Below are 13,202 nucleotides of genomic sequence, written 5' to 3' on the forward strand. Positions count from 1 at the left end.
ATTAATGGGTTATAGGTGATGATCTGCAACCACGACTGTTTTTCAAACTCGGAAGACGTAGAAAAGCTTTTGGAAGTAGTAAAAAAACGACTAGAACGAGTCGTGTTGATAATCATTTCCGAGGAAACTTTTCCGGAAGAGCCTCCCTTCATTATATCATTTGGGGGTGCAATGCCTATCCGCCGTTCAGAAGTCGTTAAGAAAGATTCCGTGCTGAAGTTAATAGATGGGAGTGAGAAAGCCATCCAACAACTTGAAACCCCTATGATTTTTCAGGACTACACGGACGGTGAGCTAATGAGACTACTCATTTACATGTTCAAGAAAAGAGACGTGGAGGTTCAGGGCGGGTTTGATGATAATAGCCTCCGAGTCCTAATTCGACGAATTATGTCGAGTACACCTTCGGAAGCACTGATGGCTACCAATGCTCGCGCTATAAAAGATGAATTCGATAAGGTGTGTAGACGCCAAGCTTTGTGGCTACGGGGACCCGGAGATAGTGAGCATAATCAACGGCTTCTTACCAGGGAAGACATCGCTGGACCGACTCCGAAAGATGAACTAGACGAAAATGCCTCTTGGAAAGCAATCAAAGCTATGATAGGGCTAGAGAAAGTCAAGAGTGAAGTCATCCAACTTTTTGACTTCGCTCAAATGAAACGCGAATGTGAACTCCAGGGGAAGAAACCAACTAAAGTGAATTTGAACCGGTTGTTTCTTGGTCCGCCCGGGGCAGGCAAAACAACAGTTGCTAAACTGTATGGTCAGATTATAGCTGACCTGGGGCTGGTTTCGAAAAAGGATATTATGGTACGGAATGGCGGTGATCTAATAGGTCAATACATAGGACACACGGAGCAACGTACGAGGGGAATACTCAGAGATTCTCAAGGCAAAGTCCTAATTATTGACGATGCACACATGCTGTACCAAGGCACCGGCCATGGGACGGACGATTCAGATGTATTCCGCCAGGCCGCCGTCGACACTCTCGTTGCCAATACGTCTGCGGATCCAGGGGAAGATAGGTGTATCATTCTTGTTGGATACGAGGATAAAATGCGAGAATTCTTCAACAACACCAACCCTGGACTACAGAGACGATTTCCCATGGAGAGCGCTATATGCATCAAACCGTATAGCGAGGACCGTCTATGTGATATCCTGGACTTAAAAATGGCCGAAAATGAGATTAAAATGACAGAAAGTGCTAGGAAGGTCTCTCGCGAAGTGTTACGGCGTATGCGGATTAATCCTAAATTTGGCAATGGTGGCGACGTCGAAAATCTGTTGTCTAGGGCAAAGACCCGATATGTAGCACGGACAAAACAAAGTTCTTCATTCAACCTCAGTGGCTCCCAGATGGTCCTGGACCCGGCCGACTTCGACCCGGATTATGATCGTGCTTCCAACGCCGACAAAAGCCGCAAGACTCTCTTTGAGGGCTTTGTAGGTTTCGAGGAGATTGTTGATCGATTCAAGAGATACCAGGGACTAGCAGTAGGAATGCGGCGACACGATATAGATCCAAGGCCGCATATTCCTTGGGCGTTCATCTTCAAGGGCCCACCTGGTACCGGAAAAACATCAACTGCACGGAAGATTGGTCGCCTCTATTATGATATGGGCTTGCTATCCACCGATGAAGTCGTTATATGCTCGGTAACGGATTTAATCGGAGAGTGTATGGGGCAGACAGGCCCTAAAGTTATCAGCAATCTCGAGCTGGGTCTTGGAAAGGTCCTCTTTATTGATGAAGCCTATCGCTTAATCGGGACTGGAAGCAAAGGTGGTTACCATAGTGAAGCTGTTGGCGAGCTTGTCGACGCTATGACTAAGCCGCGCTATGCGGGTAACATGGTCGTCATCTTAGCTGGTTACACCGAAGAAATGGAGTACTTGCTTCGCATGAACCAGGGTCTTCGGAGTAGATTTGCGACGCATGTCGCGTTCCCTCATATGGACCCGCATTCGTGCTTAGTCCATCTAAGAAATGAGGTCCAGAAGCTCAATATTGACATCGTAAACGAGGAGGTTCCGGGACAAGACAACGATGAACAAGTTCACCAACTCTTCGCGAAGCTCAGCCACACAAAGGGGTGGGTGAACGGTCGAGACGTCGAGACCCTGGCTAAAACTATCGTTGGCGATGTGTATTCGCGCGAAGGCCGGTTGGAGCCCGACAGCATTGTCGGTGCTTTGACTATTTCGATGTCCCAGCTAATCGAGGTCCTTGAGAATATGCTGCAAGAGCGAATGAGCACTTATGACTGTGGCGAAGCGGATATTTAATCTCGAAGACATAGATGTTACTCACTATCACTCCTTCGCTTAATTAGAATTGCATTAATAAATTTAGTAATAAATCATTGAGATATAAAATGTTTAGGTGACAGAGTTATCACAACTAGACTTGTGTGATATGCATTACGCGTTCAAAAGGAAAAGGTAACAATTTGAAAAATAAAAAACTAACTCACAACCAAACAGTATGTAATAGGATCTCTATTAATGTCAAACCCCAGACTAGTCGGCCCATCGAGCCTAAACCCGTCCAGCAAGACGACGAGTCAGCAAGGGGAACCCAGCGCGGCGGAAGCTAAAGCTCCCTACCAAATCGGGACGAATCCTGCCCAGGGAGGCCATTCTATTCGCGGGGAAAATCGACCGAGCTACCGAGCCAGATGGTACGCGTTCCCCACCTGATTTTACCTGGTCGCGACGCAACCTCCGCTGGTTTGCGAAAAGGGAATCCAGTTCGAGCTGGGGCGGTGGACTAGTACTTATAGAATTGCGGCTTTCAACCTCGTCTAGACGACGGGAGCAATTTAATATACTCTGGGGAGATAGACCCCGGAAAAGCTTCACTAAGGTAACATCGCGCGACTTGCCACGCGCAAGGTACAAATTGGACAATTTGCGCACAAATGAATATAAATGGCTATGCATATCCGCGCGAGGTCGAGTATTTGGTACGCAGAGCCGCCTTGTCGGTGCTAATTGGAAACGTCCCAAGTTAATAAATACCAATATTGGCGATGAAGTTTTTCGCGTTGATACAGCTGTTAGCGGCTGCGGCTGTAGCTTCAGCCGCCTTCACGTGGCAGAACGTGAAGATAGGTGGAGGTGGTGGTTTCGTCCCCGGTATCGTCTTCCACCCGACGGCGAAGGGAGTCGCGTACGCCCGGACAGATATCGGTGGTTTATACCGACTTAATTCGCGCGACGACTCATGGACGGCCATAACGGATGGTATTACTGACAATGACAACTGGCATAACTGGGGTGTTGATGCCCTTGCTCTCGATCCGCAGAACGAGAATGCGGTATATGCTTCCGTGGGCATGTATACCAATGATTGGTACGTCGCCGCCTGGGCAGGACAACTTGGCTTAGTACCACTAATACCGTCGTAGGGACCCGAAACCTGGCTCTATCATCCGCAGTAGTGATAAAGGTGCTACGTGGAAAACCACCAATCTTTCTTTCAAAATCGGCGGTAACATGCCGGGCCGTGGAATGGGTGAGCGTCTAGCAGTCGACCCAGCCAACTCTAAGATTCTATACTTCGGTGCTCGCAGCGGAAACGGACTTTGGAAGAGTACGGATGGTGGTGAGACATTCACCAAAGTCTCTTCATTCACAGCTGTGGGAACTTTCATCCCTGACCCTAAAGATACCAATGGGTACAATAGTGATAAGCAAGGACTCGCCTTCGTGACTTTCGACTCCACTAGTGGCACGACGGGCGGTGCTACAAAGAGAATTTTCGTTGGTACGGCCGACAACACGACTGCGAGCGTCTATGTGTCTGAAGACGCAGGTGCTACGTGGAATCTCGTTAAGGGACAACCAGGTACCTATTTCCCACACAAGTGTGTTCTGCAGCCAAAGGAGAAGGCTCTGTACCTAACATATAGTGATGGAACGGGTCCTTATGATGGAACATTAGGCGCCGTGTACCGATATGATATCGCCGCAGCCACGTGGAAAGACATCACACCTGCCTCCGGGAGTGACCTGTATTTCGGGTTTGGTGGGCTGGGTGTGGATATGCAGAAACCCGGGACGATTGTTGTCGCGACCTTGAATTCGTGGTGGCCAGATGCACAGATCTTTAGATCGAACGACTCGGGTACTACCTGGTCCAAAATTTGGTCGTGGGGTAACTATCCGGATCAGAACCTGTATTACGCGCAAACGGTAGGTGGCCTAGCTAAACGTCACCTAGTTATTCAAACTAATATTGGTTTATCAGACACCAAAAGCTCCATGGATAAAGACAGGCTTCCTCGATACCGATACAAAAGATCTCGGATGGATGATTGAAGCATTGGTTATCAACCCTCTGGATAGTGACCACTGGCTCTACTCTACCGGTTTGACTGTGTTTGGGGGTCACGACCTAACGAGATGGGATACGACTCATAAGGTATCGATTCAGTCGCTTGCCGATGGCATCGAAGAGTTCTCTGTTCAGGATGTTGTTTCGGCACCTGGAGGAAGCGAGCTACTTGCTGCAGTGGGAGACGACAGCGGGTTCACCTTCAAGGACACAGCAAGTTTGAAGACGTCTCCTAGCACACCTTGGATGAATCCGATCTGGTCAACATCCTCTAGCGTCGACTACGCCGGAACAGCTGTGAAGAATATTGTCCGTATTGGTAATTCTGCCGGATCGCAACAGGCCGCACTCTCAAGCGACGGTGGAGCAACCTGGAACGTCCACCCAGCAGCGGACAACAATACGAATGGCGGTACCGTAGCCTATTCCGCCAATGCAGACACGGTTGTATGGTCAACTTCGACGAGCGGGGTGCAGCGTTCCCAGAAACAGGGCACTTTCTCGGCAGTATCCAGCCTTCCCTCCGGCGCCGTAATTGCTTCAGACAAGCAGAACAACACGGTATTTTACGGTGGTTCTGGAGCGAGCTTCTATGTCAGCACCAACACTGGATCATCGTTCTCCAAGGCTGGCGCCCTAGGCAGTGCCACCGCAGTCCGCGACATTGCTGCTAATCCGACCAAAGCGGGTGATGTTTGGGTTTCGACCGACATAGGCGTTTTCCACTCGACGGACTTTGGTTCTTCCTTCAAACAGGCTGGTACCACTCTGAAGAACACATACCAGATTGCTCTTGGAAAGGGATCAGGGAGCACTTGGAACGTGTACGCGTTCGGTACAGGATCCGCGGGTGCCAAGCTCTATGGCAGTGCAGATGAGGGTGCTTCTTGGACAGATATCCAGGGGAGCCAGGGGTTCGGTTCCATTGACAGTGCTAAAGTAGCTGGTAGCGGAAACACAGCGGGACAAGTATATGTTGGGACAAACGGAAGGGGAGTCCTCTATGCTTCAGGTACGATAAAAAAGAGAAGTGAGATGAAGACAACTACATTTAATGCGTAGTATTCATTTGCGGTAGTTAATAAGTAATTTGTTTCCGTATATTGACATGTGTCGGTGTCTGCAGAGTATAGTCAAAGGTGAATACCAATGAGTGACAAACACGATGGGAGAGCCTTGCGATTGAAAGCTAAGATGCCAGGATACTTGGGGGGGGATAACGAAGAACTGTAAAGAACACAGTCAGGGATATGCTAGTCACGGTTCGGATAGTGCCCTCGCCAATTAAGGTTAGGGAAGCTGAGATGGCTGAACAATATTAACTCCCCACCAATCAATTTAATAACTCCCATTCCAGCTTCCCCACAGATATGACGACGCTCTTCCCTTGGCTCTTTCGTCCTTTCCCGGTTTCGAGTTTCACATTCAGCTGATTGGCAGCGAAGACAGGTACTTGAAGATACCTAAGTACTTGGGTACTTACACAGCCATCTTTCGTGTCGGTGAGGACGTACAGGTACATAAGTCAGTAAGTCAAACGAATCTTGAAGCCTGAAACTTCCACCACTTGACGCTAGATCCCGCTTTCACATATCCTGCCGTCATACCTCTTCAACGACATAAGGCAAGATTACCTACAGAAACATCAAATTGAGACATCTATATCACGTCGTCACATTTGTAGGTTGCCTGTCAATTCCTATTCAAATAACAAGTAGACTAATTGAAATCATAGCAGACAGCTCTAAATTAACTATTAACCATGGCTTGCGGCTCGTCCCACAACGACCTAGTCAACCGGAACGGTCCCGGAAGTGCCGCCTCCTCGACTATCGAAAGCATCATCAAACCCGCTGAAGCTACAGGAGGCAAGACAAAATGCATTGACTGCGGGGACTTTGAATGCTGCTGCATCCCTTGTACCGTTATGTAAAGGGAAGGAGCTTGGGTCCGATATCAGCGGCAGCTATAGCATACGAATAAATGATTTATGATACCTACGAAATCGGTATATGCAGGCAGGTGATTTATTGTATTTGATGTAAACTCGTTTAGAGGATACCGTTCCCTGTAAACTATAAACGAAGCACTTTTATAGGAGATACAGTCCTAAACTCCTTATACCAGCTCATATTCATCTCGTTGGAAATCTAAGGGTATCAACCATAATACCAGCACCCTACTCCGACCTAATAGTAACGCCAGTCCAATATGAATAACACCAGAGTCCGTAGAACCCCAAAACTTGAAGGGGGATGCTTCAGAGATCCGCAGCAGCAGCCATCCAAGTCTCGCTGTCAAATGCCCATGCTTTGTCTTTCTTGGGTGCCGTCAAGGTACTGACAAGCTCGTCTTCCACCTTCAGGCTACCTAGTCCTTCCATTATACGCTCGGCCTTGTCCTTCGCGTCTCTTATGGCATTGGTTTCGGCTCGTGTACGGTCTAGTTGCGCTTGCATCATCGAGATGAGAGATTCGCGGGCTTGGTGGGGTCGATACTCGTTGATAAGGTGGTGGAAGTTAATGAAGAGGTCGCGTAAATCGCTAGTTTTCGCTTCAGCCTACGCAGTGCGGTTAGAGAAATACTTGAATGCTGCTATGGATGTAAAGACATACAGCCTCGGGATTGATAGCCATCAGGCCCATGAGCTCCAGAAAGTTGAGTAGCAGTGACTTAGCGAGTCGCTTCAAAATAAGTGCGCGATCAAAGTGCTTTCCATCCCGATCCCTGTCCTCTGGGTTTGGGAAAAGGCGCCTGATGTTCATATCCTCAAGTCGCGGAAGTTCATCATTTAATCGGTATGTGTCACCAAAGACCCTCCATACTCCATCCACGGGTTCTAGCGGGGGTTGAAGGTTGCGTAGACCGCGAGGTGGGCCCTGTAGTCGAACTTTCGAGGCATCTTCAATACCTTCTCTTTCTGCTTGCTCTTTTCGCAAGTCGTTGATGCGCGCAACGTTATCTGGTGTAAAGTCGCGCCAGAAGGGAGGCGGAGGGGGCCAGGTGGAAGACACCTGCGCTTGTTCCTCCTCCATTGTGTTGTGTTAGAAAATGACCAAAAATAAGGACTCAATAACTAGATGAAAGCCTCAAGTATTATGTGCTGACCGTGTAAATTTACCAATTGTTTATAACGGTTGAATTCGGGGCGGGAATTTGTTCTTTTTGTCTTGTAGCTTCGTAAATGCTTAAGTTAGCTGGCTTGGTCGGTAGGCAGCTCATAATTCAGTGGTATTTGTTATCGATAAGATGAAGTACACAATTAAGCTGGGTACAACTTTCCAAGGTTGCCCATATTGCTCCGCAACGGAAGCTCCAATTGGGGAAGAATCCATCGGATGCGGGGCACCATGTTAAAAGCTAGAGGAATTATCTGTGGCTGAACCCTGACGGATTGACCCGCAATCTCACCGCATTCAGCCCACTCTGTACAGATTAAGACGAACTAACCGCCAAATCGAAAAGTGTAGCCACAAACGATCACCATGACAATAGCTTCATGTAGCCCCTAAACAAAACAAAAACTAAGCTATTAATCATTTAATCGAACTATATCCCCGAACCTACCAGCCGACCAGCGCCTCCAACTTCGAAAAACTACTCAAATCCGTCACCAATTACATCATCGCTTACATCGATTACAATGGCAGACGCCCGAGCCCTTCTTCGCGCTCACCGCGCCGAAAACCGCATAAAACATCCACACGCCGCATACTCCGACGCTGGGAAACTCCTATGTAAGCTCTGCCACGAGCCCGTAAAAACCGAATCCCTATGGGATAGCCATATCCGAGGGGCAAATCACACAAAAAGACTACAAACACTCCAAAGCAACGAGCCAACACCACCAAGAAACCAAGGGAACGGCACCGGGAAGCGCAAGCACGACGATGTGAACGAAAGCATATCCGACGCAGAAGGCGAGGTCGCCGAGGATGCCATACGCAAGAAGCGTAGCAAGCCTGATATGGCACCTGTGACGACCAACGGCAGCGGTGAAAAGCGCCAATCGCCGCCATTACTCGGACGACGAACCTCAAATACCCCAATACAAGGTGTCGAGATCGCGATACCATCGCGGCCGGCCACACCCGCAGGGGGATCCAATTCCGCGACATCGACGCCTAAGGGAACGTTTATGGGCCGTTCACCGCTCATCGGCTCCGAAACGACGAATACGCCAACCTCGACATCTACACCTACATTATCGAACTTACCTATATCCACACAATCCCTTTCCATCCCCGCGACCACAACTACCGCCGCCGCCACATCCGCTCGCCCTCAGGCACCTACAGCAAATAACGCTATAGACGAAGCCGAATGGGCCGCTTTCGAAGCTGAAGTCGTTAACGACACCACCACCAATACCACTAACGGAACCAATGGAACATCCTACGCCGACGCCACAATATCCGCCCCCGCGCTCAGCGCTGCCGAGCTAGCAGCCGCGAAATCCGCCGAAGAAGAACACGAGCGACGAACGCGAGATAGTCTCCTCGATGCACAAATCGCCGACGAGCGCGAAGACGCAACGCGCGCGCTCGAAGCCGAGTTCGAAGAAATGGAAGAACTCGAGACACGAGTGCGGCGACTCAAAGAGCGGCGCGAGGAGTTGAAAAAGGCGAGTATGGTCAATTTACGAGGTGCTGCGAAGGAAGGGGAAGATATGGTTATGGCTAAGAGCCCGGTGAAAGGGGCGGGGAAGGAGAATCGTGGGGATACTATTAATGAAGAAGATGAGGAAGATGATGATGACGACGATGAGGATGATTGGGATGCATTTCGATTCCGGTGAGGGGAAAAGGGATGTATCAGAAAAGATTAAGGGGTTATAGAGGGGAAGTGAAAGGTTAGCAGCATTGAACCGGGTATTGATTCTTCAACACAGAACAAAAGTGGGATCATATTGCATAGGGCCGCGACGGCGTTCTTCTGAGTATTATATTTACCAAAAAGTATATTGGTATAGGAGTTAACGTCAGGTTGGTTGCGGGAGTTGATTTCAGTACATAATAAGCATTTGCAGCTCGGCATGCCTTACGTACCTACTTATAATCAGTTGCTTCTTGTACCAATTACTATATTTATTGTACCATAGGGATAAAATAAAATCCCCGCGAAAGAGACTGAAATTCCGACCACGATACCTATCCTTAACGCCTAGTACACAAGTTAGATCAATTGAATGTCAGCCGCCTTCCCAACATAATACCAAGATAGGGGTGGTAAAACTCCCCGTGGGAATGAGCTCCCCGTAAACAAATTCTGTGGAACTCGTTAAATCATACAACATGTAATCATCCAATCTTGGAATAGCTCCGTTATAACGGAAATAAACATCTCACCATCAATTGGAATTGATGGCGAGTACAGTGAGAGGTACTCATCCTAGATAGCAGATGGAGTTATTCATCTCACATCGGCCATCTCAGCGTCCCTTCCCACGCGCTCCCAGAACCTCCTCAGCCGCCACACCCTCCCAACACCAGCACGCTCTTCCCACTTCTTAACACCCTCGCTCCTCTCTCTAACTTCGCCGCGCCAGACGGCACCAATCCAACGCCGAAGGCCGTCTTTAAGCTTCTCTTTCTCAACAGCACGCTTCTTAGCTACGAGGCCGGGTGCTACACTACCCTCAACAACCTCAGGTGGAAGTATACTACGCTGGACTAGCGTCTCGGCAGATGGACGTAATGGTAGACGCCGTGATAGCCGGATAGCAACCAGGTTACGCGCGAGTCGCCGGGAGATCTGCGTTGTGTGCGTCAAGAAAATATGACGTGCGATTAGTTCCGCAAGAGTGGGCCGCGATGGAGAAGTCAGTAAAGGTGGTAATGAGAAGCGAGCGCGCCGGAGGCGCAGGGTGTGTAGAATGGGGTGTAAGGACAGTGTCCTGAAATGATGGTTGATCTATTGTCACAATTAGCACGGTATGATCATCGAGACGTCGTATTGTTCAAAGGCGCTGTCGCTGTGGGGAATGTAGGATTCAGAAAGGAGACGTATTTGACCGAGGTTAACACGCAGCAACGTTCCAACGAAAGCAATATTCTGAGAAAGATACGAGGGTGAAGGGAAAATGAGCGATCCGTGGGCAGGTTACATGTGAGAACGAGCCTCGGGAAGATGACTTGAATAAAGTCTCAAAAGTTCAGCGCGCCAGCCGGGCTTAATGCTGCCGTCATAAATATGGTATAAACCAAAGGACACATACCCTTGAAGTGGTTAGTAGATCGCTCACATCTAAGAATGTAAGTATATATGTTAAGATCTCATTCGGCAAAACATCCAAACTCAGCGAGTCCCACCCCCAACGCAACAAGGTTGAGCGTCTCGTCACTATTACATCTGCTATTGTTTCCCTGTGCGAACCTCGATTGGGAATGGATGACGCATCAGGCGTGGATTGGGATGGCCACGACGAGGCTATCGTATCTGGTGACGGGCATGAAACATGCACAGATTGTCCCGTGGCTGGCTGCATCCCGTCATGAGCAGGGGCCCCAGCGTGAATTTCCAGGTGCTCGGAGTCTGAAGAGTCCGTAACCAGGGCAGTTGGTTGGGCATCAACAATGGTGGCCGCTCTCGAGGCCGACTCTCGCGGGGTAGCATCGCCACTCTCGGCAGCCGGCGACGAAGTAGGAAATGAGGACATATGCGGCATCAGCATGGTGTGACGCGATGTGAACAAGGTCAGATCGCGGGTCCTGGTGACGAAGTGCTGCTGCTGCTGCTGCCGTTGTTCTAATTCGGGTTCAACTTCGTCCAGGGCTGGATGCGCCGACATGTTGTTTGCAGGCTAGCCGTGGGCAAGATACGCGGGGCTGGGTTTGCCAGGTAGCAACAATGATGAAGTGGCGGTAGGGATGAACCTCCTCCAGTTGAGGTGTATCGCCAACGCGCGGCGCGGGACACTATGAGAAAAGTGCAATACGGTACGGGGTTAGACCTCGGTGAGATATTGCGTACTTGCGTGAATATATGCCGCAGGATGACAGCAAGGTGTGATGGTGAGTGGCAGGTCCCTTGGAACGGATGTCTGCTCGATGAGCTCCGCGTTCCCCGAGTGGCCAGCAGCAATGCGGTAGACCGGCGGATTTGGGGGGATGCGCGGTTAGTTGCTTGCGGCGGGAAAATGCATGTCTCAGACAGTTGTGTGTCTATGTCTATGTATGTCTCGGTAAATCTATATCAAACAGGTGTTAATGTGGTGGAATGAGGCGAGCGGCATCTAGGAAGCTATTCCCAGCTAGTTACAACTTCCAAGGTTATGTACAGTACCGTACCTCGACGTGGTAGGTATGGTGTAGGTATGTGTAGGTATGTACAGGGTGCCGAATGGAGGGGTAAGAAAAAAAGGGACGAGCGCAAAGAAGGGATAGATTGGCGCAGTGGAAGCGAGCTGTTGTGGTGATAAGACGATGCGGTTCATAATACAGAATGCAGATGTCTGTCTGTCTGATGTATTACGTAGTGCAGTGTAATGTAAAATAAAGGGTCGTTTAAACGGTCGAGGAGGCCGCGCAAGGCATATTTTTCAAGGCGGTCGATGTGAGTAGTCACAAAAGGGTAAGGTAGGCCAGCTTCAAGAGGCTGACTGAAAACCGAAAAGGGATCCTAACACACATGCGAGGTCAAATATTTGTGGATGTACAGCATGCGTATGTGTAATTACTATAGAGGAGGCGCGGTATGATGATTGTTGGTCAACACAGCCCGAAGTAACTTTTTAGTTGTTATTCACCTCCAAAGTCATGGGATGATGTGTTGATGTGTTCGTGAGGATGGAATGGGTGGGATGAGGGATGGTGCAATTAGTGTTTCGTCAATACGTCAATCCCACCTATTACGACAGCACTTACCTCACTATCAACTCGCTAACTCCAAGTCAAGTAATTGCCTGGGCTGTTTCCGTACGTTGTACAAAGTTACGTCTTGTATCCTGGACCTGGTTGTCCCCGTGTTGAGCTAAGCTTCTAAAGTGTAAAGCTAAAAAGGTGCACGGGCCATGTTCTATATGCCTGGGGTAATAGGCAACCACAGTATCCGGATTACCAAATTTAGAACTGATTACAGTGCCAATTCAGTCCTATGAAGTACTTTCCTACCTAGGTAGGTCACCAATCAGAACCGGCCAAACTCAAGCATGCGGGGTCTAGTATTTGATTATAAAGAAGGTTGTTCCTTGTAAATTCTTCTAAAAGTTCAAATGTTTATAGTCTAATAGACTAATAAGAGAGAAGCCGAAGACTTAGCATTCAAACATCAACCCGAAAGACGGCCGGGAAGGTCATGTAATGCGCCTACCTCGATGTTATGTTCTTTAGTAAGTCGGTAGATATTCAAGCTCTACTACACATTGCCATTTCCGAATTACTCCCACCATATCCCCGTATGAACTTACAAGCAGATAGGTAGGTGACCATCTCAAGTGGGACGGGATGGTTATGGTCATGTCTCATAACCCACTACCGACTTTTTGTCTCTTGTCTCGTCGTAATGCTAGATCAAGATCGCATGCCGTGCGGAATCCCGCAAAAAGAGCGGGACCAGATGATCCAAGATTTGCGACTGCTTGCCTATATAGGTTATATAGGTCTGGGTATGTAGGTAATGTAGGTAAAATATATAGGAGATTTATTGCTCTCTAAGTATCAATGCCGTCCGTGCCGCTAGGTGATATTTTAAAGTCCGGCTAGGATGTACCGAGGCAGCGAGGCAGACGGGAGATCTACGGAGGAAAGTTCTCCAGGTTCCTTTAGAACGCGGGATGTCATGTATGAAGCGCGTAAAGCAGGTGCATATCCTACCTACCTATATGTATATTTATGTACAATTATACCTTTACATT

At 48.8% G+C, this 13,202-nt stretch overlaps 5 protein-coding genes across 5 annotated transcripts; 3 read left to right on the forward strand and 2 right to left on the reverse strand.

Moving 5' to 3' along the window:
* Positions 1 to 171: 171 nt before the first annotated feature.
* F4822DRAFT_430690 (P-loop containing nucleoside triphosphate hydrolase protein) lies at positions 172 to 2,295 on the forward strand (the record flags this gene model as incomplete). The annotated part of the gene is made up of 1 exon (XM_051461344.1): positions 172 to 2,295. The coding sequence occupies one exon, from the start codon at positions 172 to 174 to the stop codon at positions 2,293 to 2,295; it is 2,124 nt and encodes a 707-aa protein (XP_051313714.1).
* Positions 2,296 to 2,875: 580 nt separating this feature from the next.
* F4822DRAFT_296511 (glycoside hydrolase family 74 protein) lies at positions 2,876 to 5,671 on the forward strand. The gene is made up of 3 exons (XM_051455118.1): positions 2,876 to 3,364; positions 3,420 to 4,206; positions 4,262 to 5,671. The coding sequence occupies exons 1-3, from the start codon at positions 3,042 to 3,044 to the stop codon at positions 5,408 to 5,410; spliced, it is 2,259 nt and encodes a 752-aa protein (XP_051313715.1). The 5' UTR covers positions 2,876 to 3,041; the 3' UTR covers positions 5,411 to 5,671.
* Positions 5,672 to 6,444: 773 nt separating this feature from the next.
* F4822DRAFT_296590 (MED7-domain-containing protein) lies at positions 6,445 to 7,573 on the reverse strand. Its single transcript, XM_051455120.1, has 2 exons — positions 6,964 to 7,573; positions 6,445 to 6,908 (listed from the first exon to the last, which is right to left on the reverse strand). The coding sequence occupies exons 1-2, from the start codon at positions 7,381 to 7,383 to the stop codon at positions 6,609 to 6,611; spliced, it is 720 nt and encodes a 239-aa protein (XP_051313716.1). The 5' UTR covers positions 7,384 to 7,573; the 3' UTR covers positions 6,445 to 6,608.
* A 288-nt stretch (positions 7,574 to 7,861) lies between these two features.
* Positions 7,862 to 9,159, forward strand: F4822DRAFT_296614 (uncharacterized protein). The gene has a single exon (XM_051455121.1). The coding sequence runs from the start codon at positions 7,992 to 7,994 to the stop codon at positions 9,144 to 9,146; it is 1,155 nt and encodes a 384-aa protein (XP_051313717.1). The 5' UTR covers positions 7,862 to 7,991; the 3' UTR covers positions 9,147 to 9,159.
* A 413-nt stretch (positions 9,160 to 9,572) lies between these two features.
* On the reverse strand, positions 9,573 to 11,408 carry F4822DRAFT_296647 (uncharacterized protein). Its single transcript, XM_051455122.1, has 2 exons — positions 10,566 to 11,408; positions 9,573 to 10,261 (listed from the first exon to the last, which is right to left on the reverse strand). The coding sequence occupies exons 1-2, from the start codon at positions 11,136 to 11,138 to the stop codon at positions 9,761 to 9,763; spliced, it is 1,074 nt and encodes a 357-aa protein (XP_051313718.1). The 5' UTR covers positions 11,139 to 11,408; the 3' UTR covers positions 9,573 to 9,760.
* Positions 11,409 to 13,202: the final 1,794 nt, after the last annotated feature.

This window comes from Hypoxylon trugodes (genome assembly GCF_022578975.1).
Source record: "Hypoxylon trugodes strain CBS 135444 unplaced genomic scaffold F4822scaffold_6, whole genome shotgun sequence".
Lineage (NCBI taxonomy): Eukaryota > Fungi > Ascomycota > Sordariomycetes > Xylariales > Hypoxylaceae > Hypoxylon > Hypoxylon trugodes.